Consider the following 16,227-nt stretch of genomic DNA (forward strand, 5'->3'; position numbering starts at 1 on the left):
AATATTCACGCAATAACCTAGAAACCAGTCACGCAAAGACCTATCAATCAGTCACGCAAAGTTTAACCTTTATGCAATCACGCAAACCCTAAGTGACCCCATGCAAAAATCCAATCACGTATAAGGTGCCAACCAAGTAAGCAAGCCCTCAATCACGCAATATTTAAACCCTCAACCCAATTCCTATCAAAGGGTCATAACGCATACATATCAACCATTCACGCATGCCCGGTGACCTTTCCACCCTAACAACACCAACAATACCACTTTCATGTTTATATTCAACAATTTCAAACAACAAGAATATCAATATGAACATGCAATAAGTATAGGTTTATGCTTAAAAACCTAAACCCTAAACATGAAGAATAACCATTTCTCCACATGGTTCAAAATAAAATAAAAAAAATTATACCTTTCTCCTCATAATGTCAACTTCCTCTCACTGCTTAATATGTGAACTACCTTTATGCGAATAATAACCACTCCAAAATGCTCCTACCACTGCGAAAATGCTCGAAAGTTGAACTAGCGAGGAATGTTTTTAACATAATTGCTTCTAAAGAGATGTACGGTCTATCGATGAGAACTGAGGGGTTGTGGACCATATTAACATACTTGACTTGTTAATAGGTCTCGGAGCCTAATGAATGGGTCGGTTTCATTAAGGATAATTTTATCCAAATTTTATTTCTCTTGGCTAAAAACAGTTAAAATTATGGAAATGCCTATTTTCAAAAAAGCCTTATGCATGGAGCCCATTTAAGAAAAGAACTTTTTTTTGTTAAATATAAGTATAGCATTATTAGTATTTATTTTCCTACTATAATAATTATTTATTACCAAAGAACGTAATGTATTAGTTTAAACTAGTAATATAATATTACTTGTTGTTGTTATGTCTTTGATCTATTTATTGCACATTATTTGATAGGTATACAAATTTGGGAATTGGTTATAATTTTACTATCATACAATAATAACAACGCATCGTGTGCGACTGAAAGAGAAGGGATGGCATGGAATGATATATATAGATGAGAAGCCAATTATACCAAGAAAACCTATTGGGGAATTTAAAAATGACTCATGTCTATGGAATGTTACTCGCTTTCCTCAACCACTCAACAAACACACGAAAACACAGATTAACTTCGGAGGAGGTCAAAATAGAAATAATTGAAGTTGTTTTAGACGGTAAAATTTATTTATTAAAATAATTGCTATAAATTATTATTATTATATAATATCATTATCTAATTAGATTATAATATTTAATTGAAGTTATATTACAATGTTGTTATTTAATTAAAATTAGATCATAAATAGAATTAATCTTTTATGTATATATATATATATATTATATTAACTGTTGCAGACTGTAGTCTATGTAAGTTTTCTCCCTTTGTAACAATATTATTATATTTTCGTAATGGCAGAATCTGTTTGAGTTAGAGCCTATAAATAACGAAGGCTGGAATGAGTGTGGATTCACATGTGGATTCCATTCTACCCTGTCTCATATGATTCCATTCCATTTCCCCACATACAAAATCAAATTCACTTGTAATTCTTTCGTAAGATATTCTCTTTTTTATTTGAGAAAATTGTGAGAAATAACCTTCCTCATAAGCTCAATTCAAAAATATCATTTTTTATAATTTTAACTATTTTTAGCCAATTTTTGGCATGACTTGACAACAATACCCTTTAAACAATTTTAGACAAGTTAAAATGGTTTCAGTTTTCTCTATCTCGCCATCCAAACAAAAATTTTAAAATTAAATCTCGATTTTTCTCTCTGGTCAAATACTGTCTATCTCGCCATTTGGAGATGACATCAAGTTCTTTCTTATTTTATTTTATTTTTTTAAATAGTGAATCTTGGGGTTCTCAAGGACGATGAACAACGATTTTACTCTTCTATGGTGATTGTAGGCAACACGATGAATTTGGTAATTGGATGCTTTTTGGTGATGACTTGTTTTGAAACGTGTGCTGCGATGGAGATGCCTGTGTTGATGAGTTGGATCAGATTGGTTAAGATGATGGGCTCAAGGAAAAAAAAATAGCTGAAGTATGTTTAATGGGTTTTATGGTAGTTCACAGTTTTGTTGTGTTTGGGATTGGGATGATTGTTAAGCATGTTTGCTAGGGATTTTGATTTTTATTATGGGATTTTGAATTTAAATTGTTTAAGGAATATTTTGTAAATGGAGTATATTTTGTTTTTGCATAAGGGGAGTGAGCAAGGCCCTCCTGATAAGGATTTATTTTGTCTTGCTTTGGAGTATTATGGAGTTTTGTAATCTATCTTTTATGAAATGCACAATTTCATGGCTTAGCAAAAAAAAATACGTGTTTTAGGTTCTTGAGCTTATTGGTTTATTCATAGAATCCCAAAGTTAAAGAATTGAAATTGATTAGACTAGTTTTTAAGTATTACGAGACTGATTTTTAGGCATTACGTGACTTAATCACTGCATGAGTGATTTTTAGGCATTACATGATTGGTTTTAGGCATTGTGTGACTGATTTTTAAGTAATGCCTAAGTCACGCAATGCCTTATTAACTAGTCACGCAATGCCTTACTAACAAGTCACGCAATGCCTTACTAACAAGTCATGCAATGCCTTATCAGAAACTAGTCACGCAATGCCTTATTAAAAACTAGTCACGCAATGCCGATTAACTAGTCATGCAATACCTTATCAGAAACTAGTCACGCAATACCTTATCAAAAACTAGTCACGCAATGCCTATCAACTAGTCACGCAATGCCTTATCAGAAACTAGTCACGTAATGCCTTATCAAAAACTAATCACGCAATGCCCAAAGTCAGTCATGCAATGTCCAAAGTAAGTCACGTAATATCCAAAGTCGGTCACACAATGCCTAAAAACTAGTCACGTAATTCTCAAAAATCATCAAAACTACTGAATTCCATTTAATAAGATCAACAACTTCAAACGATACACCATATTCCATTTAACAACATAATTAATGAACATGAATGCTCAAAATGTTCAAAAGTTTTTTTTCATATATCAAAAATCACTTATAAAATGCTTAAAAATGCTCAAAACGCTCACAGATTTTCTTCGTGTATCAAAAACTACTCCAAAATGCACAAATGCTTAAACGTTTTTCTTTCCAGTAAGAAATACTCCAAAGATAAATAGCTTGGTGAGGAAAGCTCAAAAAATATGAGTCAGCTTGAGGGACAAACCTAAACATACTTGACCCGTTAATAGGTTTCGGGTTGAGACGTGGAGCCAAATAAATGGATCGATTTTATTAAGGGTAATTTTGTTTAAATTTTAATTCTCTTGACTAAAAACAATTAAAATTATGAAAAGGTCTATTTTTAGAAACACCTTATGCATAGGACCCATTTAAAAAAAAAACTCTTTTTTATTTTTACACTTAGTCAATCATTGTCCCAATCCACCTTCTCTACTTATACCTTCCTCGCTAGCTCTCTTTTCGAAGGCCCCCATTCTCCCTCCCCCTTTTCCATCTCTTTTCCAGTTCAAGGTGGTGTTTCTAACTCCAAGCCCTCCTTTTTGGGCCGTCACTTGCGTTCTTACAAATCAAAATACAAGTATCTTTGATTTTCTCAGTTTACTTTTCCTCCTTTCTTAGGATGGGGCTTCCCTGAGTTTCCCTGTTACTTCTAAAATACCTCTGTGTTTCTCTTGGAGTATTTCGTTGCTCAATTTCTGTTCCTTTTATTTATCTATTTACTTTTTTGTTCTGTTTTTGTTCTTATATGTCCAAAGTGAGTGGTTTTTAGGCATTACGTGATTGGTTTTAGGCATTGCGTGATTGATTTTTAAATAATGCCTAAGTCACGCAATGCCTTACTAACTAGTTACGCAATGCCTTACTAACAAGTCACGCAATGCCTTACTAACAAGTCACGCAATATCTATCAATTAGTCACGCAATGCCTTATCAGAAACTAGACACGCAATGCCTTATCAAAAACTAGTCACGCAATACCTTATCAAAAACTAGTCACGCAATGCCCAAAGTCAGTCACGCAATACTTATCAACTAGTCACGCAATGTCTTATCAAAAACTAGTCACGCAATGCTTTATCAAAAACTAATCACGCAATGCCCAAAGTCAATCACGCAATGCCTAAAAACTAGTCATGTAATTCTCAAAAATCACCAAAACTACTAAATTCCATTTAATAAGATCAATAACTTCAAACGATATACTATATTCCATTTAACAACATAATTAACGAATATGAATGCTCAAAATGTTCAAAAGTTTTTTTTCATATATCAAAAATCACTCTAAAATACTTAAAAATGCTCAAAACGCTCACAAATTTTTTTTGTATATCAAAAACTACTCCAAAATACTCAAAATGCTTAAACGTTTTTCTTTCTAATAAGAAATACTCTAAAAATAAATAACTTAATAAAAAAAACTCAAAAAAATGAGTTAGCTTGAGGAACAGATTTAAACATACTTGATCCGTTAATAGATTTCGGATTGAGATGTGAAGTCAAATATATAGATCGATTTTATTAAGAGTAATTTTATATAAATTTTAATTTTTTTATTAAAAACAATTAAAATTATGAAGAAATTTATGATAAAAAACACGCTATGCACATGGCCCATTTAAAAAGAAAATTCCTTTTTATTTTTACACTTAGTCAATCACCTTCCCAATCCAACTTCTCTACTTATACCTTACTCGGTAGCTCTCTTTCCGAAGGCCCCCCCTTCTCCCTCCCCCTTTTCCATCTCCTTTCCAGTTCAAGGTGGTGTTTCTAACTCCAAGCCCTCCCTTTTGGGCCGTCACTTGCGTTCTTATAAATCGAAATACAAGTATCTTTGATTTTCTCAGTTTGCTTGTCCTCCTTTCTTAGGATGGCGCTTCCCTGAGTTTCCCTGTTACTTCTGGAATACCTCTGTGTTTCTCTTGGAGTATTTCGTTGCTCAATTTCTGTTCCTTTTATTTATTTATTTACTTTTTTGTCCTGTTTTTGTTCTTATATATCCCAGCTTCCAGACAACAAACTTTTAACAACCATTTGCCATTTCCAAAATCTTCATCTTTTAACCTTATGTCAAATCAGTTTGAATATATATCACTTTCTAATATTTGGTTCTTGGTTGCAGCATTTATTAGGTAAAGGTAAAAATGGATGCGAATAAAAAACTGCAGAAAAGCTACTTTGATGTGCTGGGTATCTGCTGCTCCTCGGAGGTTGCTCAGATAGAAAACATCTTAAAATCCCTTGAAGGCGTCAAAGAAGTATCTGTGATTGTTCCTACCAGAACAGTTATTGTTCTCCATGACAATCTCCTCGTTTCTCAGCTTCAAATAGGTAACCCAAACAACCACGCCTCCTTCTTTCTTCCTTTCTTTCTTTGGGTATGTTGGTGAGAAAAACATGTTTAGACTTCAAAATATGAGCCTGAAAATAAAGACTTTTATTTAACAATTTCACTGCCAAATTGATTGGATTCTTACCTCATTGATGTTGTAAGCACTCAGCAGCCGTTTCATGGTTATTTTTTCTTTCAGTTTCAATTTTATTAAGATAATTATATACTATAATTTGAATTAGAATATGAATAGGATTAATATCTATTCTTAAAGAGGAGAAGCGATGGCCGATGTGAACCACATGACCTGCCATTGATATCTTTACTTATTTTATACGCCTCTTTCGTAATCTTTGATTATCTTTTTTCATGTTTATGGTTAAAATAAACTATAAAATATAAAATATATTAAATTAGAGATGTAGAAAATGAGAGAGAATAAATAAAATATATTATTTTCGAAGATTTTGACGATCAGAGAATTGGAAGTAACCCAACATAAAAAGAAAAGGGCAAAAAAGGGTGATGGGAATTGTTTGTTATTGGCGTGCCCAGATAATATTCCTCAACGGGAGGAAGAATTGTGTTGTGTTGTTTTACTAATAAAATGAAATAATGCTTGGACCAGAGTAAATCTAGGATTTGGGCCTCTGGGTGGGTCAAGGTGACGTGTCAGAGTCGAATGGTGGGGTCGGGAATCTGGTTGTACCTAATACTTAATTAAATTAAATTAAATTAAATCAAATCAAATTGCCACTTTGCCAGAAGGGATGTAAAATGCAACAAGCTAGGGTGATTTGCCTTAGTCACTCAAGCCTAACTGCAAATGTTGTTACTGTTTGAAAAGTTGTGAACAGTGACCCTTTATACATGCCAAGATGATTGACAGACGACCACCGACTGCTTCTTCTTTTGGGAATTGGTTCCCTAAATTATATTGCTTTTTTCTTTTCTTATACAGTCAAGGCTCTAAATCAAGCAAGACTGGAAGCAAACGTTCGAGCGCGTGGGGAGATCAAGTACCAGAAAAAATGGCCCAGCCCTTTCGCAATAGCTTGTGGCTTGCTGCTTTTGTTTTCACTGTTGAAGTATGCCTACCATCCATTGCAATGGCTAGCCGTAGGAGCTGTGGCCGTTGGCATCTACCCCATGCTTTTGAAGGGCTATGCGGCCGTTAGGAATTTCAGGCTCGATATCAACATTCTTATGCTCAGTGCAGGTAATATGCTTTTATAATTGTATCAAATGTTTAACATCTAATTAATTTTTATGCTTTCAATAATTATAGTTTTATACATCTTTGGATGGCAAGTGGAGATAGAGTGAGGGTAGTATCATGTAATATTATCTCTTTAGTCTTAAATATATATATATTTATACAATAAAAGAATCATTTGGGGAATTAGGGGCTTTTTGAAAAGTGAAAGGTTAGATTTTAAAATAAATATATGTGGGACAATGCTTTTCTAAAGCTTATTGTATTCTTCTCAGAACCAGGCTTGCTTGGTCTAATGTGAATTTAGTGAAATCTAAACCATATGAATGCACGGCAAAAATCATAAACCTTTGCTTTTGTCCCTGCCTTGGTTTCTTTCTTGTTGTCTTTTCCTATTTTTGCTTTTTTTTTTTGGGTGGATTATCTTTTTTTTCCTTTTAGTGCCTTCACACTCACTTTTTTAAGGTGGACTCCAACCCTTCCTTTTAAGTAAAGGTTATCTCTCGTGATAAAAAAGGTTTAGTGGGAGGGAAAAGCCAAATGTTGCCTTGTTTTTCTTTCTTTCTTTCTTTCTTTTTGCCTTTAGCCTGACCTGGCATATTGTCACCAAAAAAAAACATCTTAGAATAATTAATTTTACCATATGTTATAGCAATTGTCAGTGTGCAAAAGATTCTTTTTTATTTATTATTAATTTTTTGAAGATTGCAAAGGATTCTTTAATTTGTCTTCAATGAAATTTTATATTATGTGTTGATGGCTTTGTGAAGCTAGTAAAAATTTTCCTACTAAGAACTTTGAATATTATACACATTTACTAACACAATTCCATAGGCTCCCAGATATGATCATGTCGGATATCCATACTTGCTATCTCGTTGAGGTCTTTAATTTGACAATGAAATTATCAAAAAGAAATAAAAAAAAATTCAAGATATGCATAAAAAGAAGTTCCATCCACTGACGTGTTCAAACAAAGAAAGATGATAGATATGTACAACTACTCCATTTTTAACAAAAATAAAAAAAATTAAAATATTTCTCAGAAGAATTGCCTAAACTTGTACCTATATATAGATCAAAATTGAAAATTTTTTTGGGTGTTTTTTTAATTTGCTCGACAGTTGGTATGGCTTGGGTTTCAATTGTTTTTCATACAATAAGAAACAAAGGGTTTTTAATATCCTTTTGCGACTGTAATTGTTTTCTATCATAATTTAATATCAAACTAGACCAAAATACTGGTAGAATAAAGTATGTATAGGCATTTACTTAATTCTTACTCTCTGGGAACTTTCCTTTCTGGGTTCTAAAGTTAGGTCTTCCCTTGTATGCAGCAAATAAAAAACAAAAGACTTTTGCAGCTAAGTTATTGGTCATGGATTAAAAAAATATGGTGATAAGGCTTACAAGCTATAGTCGGCTTTGGTGGCGTCCATCCGTTGCTTTCTACCAAGAAAAATACAGGCTTGGTGTGTTAAAATTTCCCATTAGCAGTTGATTTTTCGCCCACCAACTCTCTTTTGTCCACCTTTCCCGTCCTATAAAATGCTATCTTGCTTTGACAATCACAAATGCAAGAAAATGAGACCTAAATTTGCTTGAAAGCCATTGGCTAGGTGTGGTTAAGCTGTTCAACTTTACACCTCATAACGTTCCTATATGTTTCCGTCCTGTCTATTTTCTCCCCATTCCTAAGCTGTCTGATCTGTCAATCTGACAACAACTCAAAAGCTTAATCCAATCAAAAAAGAAAATACTGCAATTCCGGGATTTACATAAATCTTAACTGAGTCTAATGATATTCTATACACTTTGTTCAAAATTTTCTTAATACCTTGTATTAGTTGTACAAAACATTACACCCTTTATATTTGTCCCAAATATCTTTTCTCTGACGTGCTTGTTAATTCATAATTATATAATAAGCCATTTTATTATTTCCTTTCCACCTTTTTGATATCTAAATAAAAAAGGCACTTAAAGAATTTGAACCTAGCATATTTGATGCATAGGACATGCTTTTGAATTAGATTCTAGTTTGTGTTTCTAGGTGTTCCAATGAATGTTCATTGTTTACGGACTTACTTATTTGTTGGGTAAAAATGAATTAATGTTAAAGTAACATACAATCCAAATTTGGAAATTGGCACTTCCAATTATTTGATTCTTTGTGCAATTAGGATATGAACACTCAACGTTACTGCCCACGATCATCTCAATATATAAGAAAGTTTTTATATTTTATAGCAAAGAATTATGTTTGATGTGATAGATTTTACTTGCTTATTTTTATTTGCATGATTTTGTTTTTGCATCTTAACAACTTTGGGGAAACAGAAAACGCCAAGAGAAAAAGAAATAGCAAAATAACAGTAAAAGGGAGCTCGATTTCTCTAGATGCTGCAGTTGCTTGTTTAGAGTACTGCTGTTAAGCGCATGTCTTAAATGAAACCCTGTATTTATTCCACAGTGATAGGGAGCGTTGCAATGAAGGACTACACTGAAGCTGGCACTATCGTCTTCCTCTTCACCACTGCAGAATGGCTTGAGTCAAGAGCAAGCCATAAGGTTTGCTACAAACTGCCCTCTCTTTCAGCACTGGAAGACGCTTGTTTAATTCATTGAAAGCATGTATTTTCTCACTACTTAGTGTCAGTAATTGCTTTAATTGTCCTAGTATAATTCTAACTTCATAATTAATGTTCTTACTAAGAACGCTTATGAAATGGCTAGCATATGCGAACACCTCTCATCAATCATAAGACTTTTACATATTTGTCTTGTTAATAGCTTGCTTCTTCCTCCTGTATCAGTTTTTTGAGCTGGTTTGCTCATCGTTGCTTCGACTGTAAGCTTGAATAAATTAATAGAGTGAGGGCATTTAATGAGTACATTATATATAATATGATTATGTTCAAACTTTTAAGCATATAATGTCTCAGGCTACTGCTGTTATGTCCTCGTTGATGAGTATAGCTCCTCAGAAAGCAGTCATAGCTGAGACAGGAGAAGAAGTGGATGCCGATGAAGTCAAATTGAGCACTGTTCTCGCAGTTAAGGCTGGTGAAGTTATACCCATTGATGGAATTGTTGTAGATGGGAAATGTGAAGTGGATGAGAAAACCCTTACTGGTGAATCATTTCCAGTTACCAAAGAAAAGGATTCAACTGTCTGGGCTGGCACCATCAATCTAAACGGTATCAACTCTGTTTCTTATTCTTTTTTATTTCATACAATTCCAGGTGCTCACAGGCATTGTTCTGCTTCTAGGTTACATTAGTGTAAAAACTACTGCTGTAGCTGAAGACTGTGTAGTGGCTAAAATGGCGAAGCTAGTGGAGGAAGCTCAAAACAGCAAATCTAAAACCCAAAGATTCATAGACAAATGTGCCCAGTTCTACACCCCAGGTTAGTTAAATTTTATACAGATTTACAAGGTTTTGTTTGCCACTTCTTACCAGAGTTTAAATTTCATACAGATGTTTGTTTTCCAAAGATTCATAGACAAATGCATTCAAGTTGCCAGTTTTGGATTTTCTTAAGAATTTGTAGCTCCTTTAGTCATTCCCTCATGAAAAAATAGTAATACGACTACCTTTTTAGTTTAGATCATTAAGGCTTATTGGCTTATGGTTTAACCAACCTCTAAATTTGTTAGAAGTAATTTTTCTAAACATCTTTAGTCATTATACATTAGTACTCTCCTTGATTGCAATGCAGGTTTCTTTTCTTGGATACATAAGTCCAAACAGAATAGTACTCATTTCTTGTTATTGGTTATTATTTGCAGCAATTGTAATTGCATCAGCTGCCATTGCTGTGATTCCAGCTGCACTGAGAGTGCATAACCTTCACAACTGGTTTTACTTAGCATTGGTTGTCTTGGTGAGTGCATGTCCATGTGCGCTTATCCTTTCTACACCTGTTGCAAGTTTTTGTGCACTTACAAAAGCTGCAACATCAGGACTTCTAGTTAAGGGTGGCGACTATCTTGAAATTCTTTCCAAAATTAAGATCACAGCTTTTGACAAAACTGGTACACTTACGAGGGGTGAATTTGTTGTGACCGATTTTCGATCTCTTTGTGAAGATATAAGCTTGAACACATTGCTTTACTGGTATGGGCTTGATACTTTCCACTTCACTTTTCTATGAATAATGTTTTACTTCGATAGAAGTAGTGGACATAAGACAGAAAAATCAAACAAAATTGTAGTACTTTGAATGTCATTATATATTCCGCCATTTTGAAAATAATTCAAATTACTTTGAATATGTATTAACAGGTTCATTTATGTAGTGTTGTAAGACATCTTTTGGTTCAATTAAGTTTTTTATCTCACCCAAATTATCCACAATAAAATTATTGGTGAATTTCCCAAATAATTGCCTTTCAGTAAATGTTAATGTTAGTTACATTATTCTTTAAGGGTTTCAAGCGTTGAGAGTAAGTCAAGTCATCCAATGGCAGCTGCACTTGTAGAATATGGAAGGTCACATTCCATCGAACCAAACCCTGAAACTGTTGAGGATTATCACAATTTCCCTGGGGAAGGTATTTATGGGAGGATTGATGGCAGAGATATTTACATTGGAAGCAGAAAAATATCACTGAGAGCTCATGGAACAGGTAAAAACTTATGACTCCTATAGCTTCAAATTGTTTAATAGGCACATTGATGCAGGGTAATTTTAGTAATGTCGATAATGATTTATTTAATTGTTTCTGCATTTTCATTTCAGTTGCTTTTCCTTAAACCGAGACCACAATCTGCTTTCATACTTTAATACTTGTATTTTTGGATATATAGTTCCAAGTCTAGAAGGCAATATGATTGAAGGAAAGACCATTGGATATGTGTTTTCTGGAGCAACCCCTGCTGGAATTTTCAGCCTTTCAGATGCTTGTCGAACTGGGGCTGCAGAGGCAGTCAATGAGCTAAAGTCAATGGGGATAAAAGCTGCTATGCTTACAGGAGATAATCAAGCAGCAGCCATACATGTACAAGAACAGGTGCACTTCCAATCTAGAAATCATGATCTACCAAGTCCTGAACTTTTTGCTTTTGTATATTAGGACAAATTAGCATGGCATTAACTACCATGCTGAATATAGTTCGGCTCAATCCAATTAGTAACGATGACATGAGGAACTAGTTTTAAATCCTGTGTAGAAATTTGGTACAGTGTTTTTTTTTTTTTTTTTTTTTTGTATTGATAACCCTTTTGGCTTAAGCTGGAAAACTTAAATCTCTGAGTTATTACTTGCAGCTAGGGAATCGTCTAGATGAAGTCCATGCAGAACTTCTTCCTGAAGACAAGGCAAGAATAATCGAAGAGCTTAGGAAAGAGGGGCCAACAGCAATGATTGGAGATGGCATCAATGATGCACCTGCACTTGCTACAGCTGATATTGGTATTTCAATGGGCATTTCGGGTTCAGCACTTGCGACAGAGACAGGGCATGTGATTCTCATGTCAAATGACATTAGAAAGATACCAAAAGCTATCCAACTGGCAAGAAAGGCACATAGGAAAGTCATTGAGAATGTCATTTTGTCAATCAGTACTAAGGCTGCTATTCTTGCTTTGGCCTTCGCTGGTCATCCACTTGTGTGGGCTGCGGTTCTTGCTGATGTTGGCACATGCTTGTTGGTGATCTGTAATAGCATGCTACTTTTGCGAGGAACAGACAAACATGCAGGAAAATGTAGCAAATCTTTGGCTGCATCACATACAGACAAACAAGGATGCAAAACCAGTCATTGCCGCTTATCTGATAACCATGAACATGCTAGCACAGACAAAAAAGTTCAAAAGCTGTGTGAGCCTAAAAAATGTTCGTCGCAGAGGTGTGCCTCAAAATGTCAATCTAGCCCTTTCAATTCAGATTCATGTTCAAATTCATGTGGGAGCAATAAATGTGCGGACTCAGCAAGGACACACGATGGTTCTCTCAGTGATGGATCCCTTGAAGCAAAGCACTGTGACCAGGGTAGCTGTTACATGGTCAATGACAAACGTGCAGGAAAATGTTGCAGATCTTCAACTGCATCACATACAGACAAACATGGATGCAAAACCTTTCACGGCCACTCATCTCATAACCATCAACATGCTAGCATAGACCAAAAAGTCCAAAAGCCGTGTGCGCCTAAAAAATGTTCCTCGCAGAAGTGTGCCGCAAAATGTCAATCTAGCCCTTTTGGTACAGATTCATGTTCTGCGGACTCAGCAAGGGCACACAATGGTTCTGTTAGTGATAGATCCCATGAAGAAAAGCACTGTGACCAGGGAAGCTGTTGCATGGTCAATGACAAGACTGAGGCACACAATTTGTCCAGCAACTGTTGTTCAGGCAATCGGAGTTTGGGCTTGAACACAGAAGATAAATGCAGAAAAGCTAGTTACTGCGTAGAAGACCAGCGAGAGACAAAAATTGGTCATTGTCATTCTGTTCATTGCGGTGAAAACCATGTTAAGAACCACACTAACGATAAAGCTTTAGGAAACTTGGTAGAACATAGTTCTTCGGAGAGCCTAAATCCAAAGGCTTATTCTCATCCACACAAGTGTTGTATAGACTACAGTGATCAGCCACCTCACACTGCAATAGACATTCCGATGAGTCCAAACTTTGAGGCTGCTAAAGCTCGTACGACTCTGGAGAAGAGAGAATTTGGTGGTTGTTGCAAGAGCTATATGAGAGAATGCTGTGGTAAGCATGGACATTTTGGACCTGGCCTTGGAGGAGGCTTAGCAGAAATAACCACTGAATAGAAATGTTTAAATTCCAGAGAAGCTATGATCATCACATGCTGGGGTTCTAGAATTAAGGAAAATTTTGACTCAGTGGCATGAATCAAAATTAAGAATTGTTGTATCAAACGTAAATTAGAAAAGGTACTGTATGGAAAAAGGGCTTAGCACTTTCAGTGGAAAATGACAAAGATTGAAGGACCTGCTTGCGATGCAGCAGAGAGTGGAATTCTCATATAATTCATTAAGCTTCATAGCTGTTTCTTTGGATTTTTGCTTCTTAAGATTTGTCTTTCTTTTTTATAATACTTATCTTTGTGTTATACAAGAGAATAATCTTTACCTATTCAATAGATTTGACCTAGGTCCCAGGGTTAACCATGGAGGAAAACAAGCCATGTCAGGAAGCAGCTCTTAATGGTGTCTACCTTGCTCAATGTATACTTGGCAATAATTGATGGGGGGGGGGGGGGGGGGGGGGGGGGGGCTAGTGCCCCCAACAATTTCAAAACTTTTCTAATTTACTTTTTTTTTTAAATTTAATAATTTCCTCCTTAGAATAATTTTAAAATTGTTTTAACATATTTTGATTGTTTTTAAATTTTATAATTTTGTTCTTACAATAATTTTTTATTTGATGAGATGTCCCACGACAATTAGTTATAAACAAATTTTAATAGGATTAGAATAAAATCTATTGCAATAAAATTATTTCCAAATTTTACTTTTTTAAAATCTCACAACCCCTTACTATTTTTTTTATCTTTTTACCAAATACTATAGAAAAAAAATTTTTTTTTACACATTTTTGCTTGCTAGCATTTTCTGTACTGAAAACCTTTAATTCATAACTCAATTTTTATGTCATGATAATGAGTAAGTTTGATGTATCTACTTATTTTATTTTTAATATTTTCAATTTAAATTTTTTTTATTTAATAATTTTAACTTGGTGATTGTAATTTAGGATTTACTTTCTTGGCCATTTTTTGTTGAAAACAACAAAACAAGAATTTGATTAAATACTTAATGTTAGTTATTATTTATTTATTTAGGGATTGTTCGATTGCTTTCCTATAAATTATTTGTGTTTTTTTTTATTTGCTTATATTCTTGTGAACAATTAAGTTTTTTATTCAGAATTACTTTCTCATTGAATTATTTATTGATATTATAGTTAATTTTTGTGATTAATTTTAGGGAATTGCTTCGCATTGAATTATTTATTGATAACCCTTAATATTTTTTTAATGAATTACTTTTCATTGAGATTTTTGTTTTTATATTTATTAATTCTTGTTTGTTGTTAATTTTTTTTAGAAATTGAGATTATTATCATTATTAAATTATTTATAATTATGCTAGTTAATTCTTTTAAGTAAATTATTAAGATTGTTTTTTGAATAATTTTCAGAATTTATATATATTTTTTATATAAATTTTTTCATTTATATTATTTTATTTTCTCTTCGACTATTCGCCCCCCAAACATAAAATCCTAGCTCTGCCACTGATAGAGGGTTAAAAATTTTCCCTAAGTTTAGCAATAACTTGAGCTTCTCATTCTTGTATTATGGCTGTCGTAACGTGTGCGTCCGGGAACCCAACTGCTAGACGTTGAAAAACACTTAGAAGTCGTCACCAATCTTTTCTTCCTAGGTGTGATTGGCCACTTATTGACTCGATTCTTCTTGACGAGATCTTAAATTGATTTTAAGTCCGTCGAGAGAATTTTAAACTGGTCTACGTTTTTTTCTAGGATTAGGTTCGAGAGTGTGATTACTCCCAGGGAAGGATTAGCACCTTGTAATGCCCCGTTCCATGAACGGTACCATTTGATCATAGATTATCCTATTGGAATCTTAATTCTTAAATTTATTATGTTTCCTTAATCATTCTTCATTTATTTTGTTTTCTATTAAAATATTTATTTTGACTTTGCGAGTATGATATACACATGATGCATTCGTGAAATGCATGAAATAGAATTTAAATAATGTCAGACGAATAACCTTTTATTGAGGACATTTTTCGGATCCACCCATCATGCTAGTGGGATCCGGGGATATTCTCTCACCTAGAGAATTATCTAATAAATTCGTCTTCGTAAATTTGACGAATAAATCCCATATTCGGTGTTATCGTACGCTTTTTAAAAGAAATTATATTTTCATGAATGTAAACCTATTGCGAGCAAAAGCCTTTTTATTAAAGATGTTTTTCGAGCCCTTTCATCGTACTGGTGAGACCCGAGGACATCCTTTCACATAGGAAACTTTTCGAGAGATACTCGCCTTCGTAAGATTTTCAGAAAATCCCATCATCAGGACTTATACTCGTAAACAATGATATCTATATGCTATGACATTTACAATGCAATAATGATGTATGCTATGCTTATGAAATTCATTATTTTATTTTTAGGGCCTGATGTATCTCTTTTATTTCCTTAAGACTTCCCTTCCCTATCATTTTCCTTTATAAATATGTATATTATGAATTATATATATGTACATTTATATGCTATTTAAGTGCATACCTAATAAAACATCTTGTTTCATAATTATATATATATATATATATTTGATTCAATGTTCCCCTTTTTATTATATATTTTATTCACCTAGTGTTTAACTTTTATACTTTAAACATGCTCATTATTATGTCTCTCAATTATTAAATATCTTAATATTTAATTATTATTATTATTAGTATTATCTTATACTTTTTATATTTATCTTTTGATAACTTTAACAAACATATGCTATTTATTCTTTTATGTTTATTATATTCATTTCTATATCTTGACTAACTTATTGTATAATAATTTTTATCTATTTAAAATTAGAAACATCGGGATTTTAGAATTAGGACCCTCTCATCGTAT

General features: G+C 33.6%; 1 protein-coding gene across 2 annotated transcripts; it reads left to right on the forward strand.

Annotated features, from left to right (window-relative positions):
• Positions 1-4,662: 4,662 nt before the first annotated feature.
• On the forward strand, positions 4,663-13,691 carry LOC18589361 (cadmium/zinc-transporting ATPase HMA3-like). Of its 2 annotated transcripts, none has more exons than XM_018127238.2 (10): positions 4,663-4,790; positions 5,152-5,360; positions 6,323-6,580; positions 9,051-9,148; positions 9,523-9,778; positions 9,852-9,989; positions 10,372-10,699; positions 11,012-11,211; positions 11,393-11,595; positions 11,853-13,691. In XM_018127238.2, the coding sequence occupies exons 2-10, from the start codon at positions 5,174-5,176 to the stop codon at positions 13,359-13,361; spliced, it is 3,177 nt and encodes a 1,058-aa protein (XP_017982727.2). In that variant the 5' UTR covers positions 4,663-4,790; positions 5,152-5,173; the 3' UTR covers positions 13,362-13,691. The 2 variants fall into 2 exon arrangements, with proteins under 2 accessions (XP_017982727.2, XP_017982726.2); XM_018127237.2 differs by having other exon boundaries at positions 4,741-4,956.
• The last annotated feature ends 2,536 nt before the right edge of the window (positions 13,692-16,227 follow it).

The sequence above is a fragment of the Theobroma cacao genome, chromosome 9 (assembly GCF_053813885.1).
Source record: "Theobroma cacao isolate CCN51 chromosome 9, ASM5381388v1, whole genome shotgun sequence".
NCBI classification, from domain to species: Eukaryota; Viridiplantae; Streptophyta; class Magnoliopsida; order Malvales; family Malvaceae; genus Theobroma; species Theobroma cacao.

Bases quoted from the DNA above. Each gene is read 5' to 3' on its own strand.
- LOC18589361 (XM_018127238.2), top strand. From the start codon at position 5,174: ATGGATGCGAATAAAAAACTGCAGAAAAGCTACTTTGATGTGCTGGGT. The intron at 9,990-10,371 runs GTTAGTTAAATT...TATTATTTGCAG, and splicing joins TGCCCAGTTCTACACCCCAG to CAATTGTAATTGCATCAGCT. The intron at 11,596-11,852 runs GTGCACTTCCAA...TATTACTTGCAG, and splicing joins CCATACATGTACAAGAACAG to CTAGGGAATCGTCTAGATGA.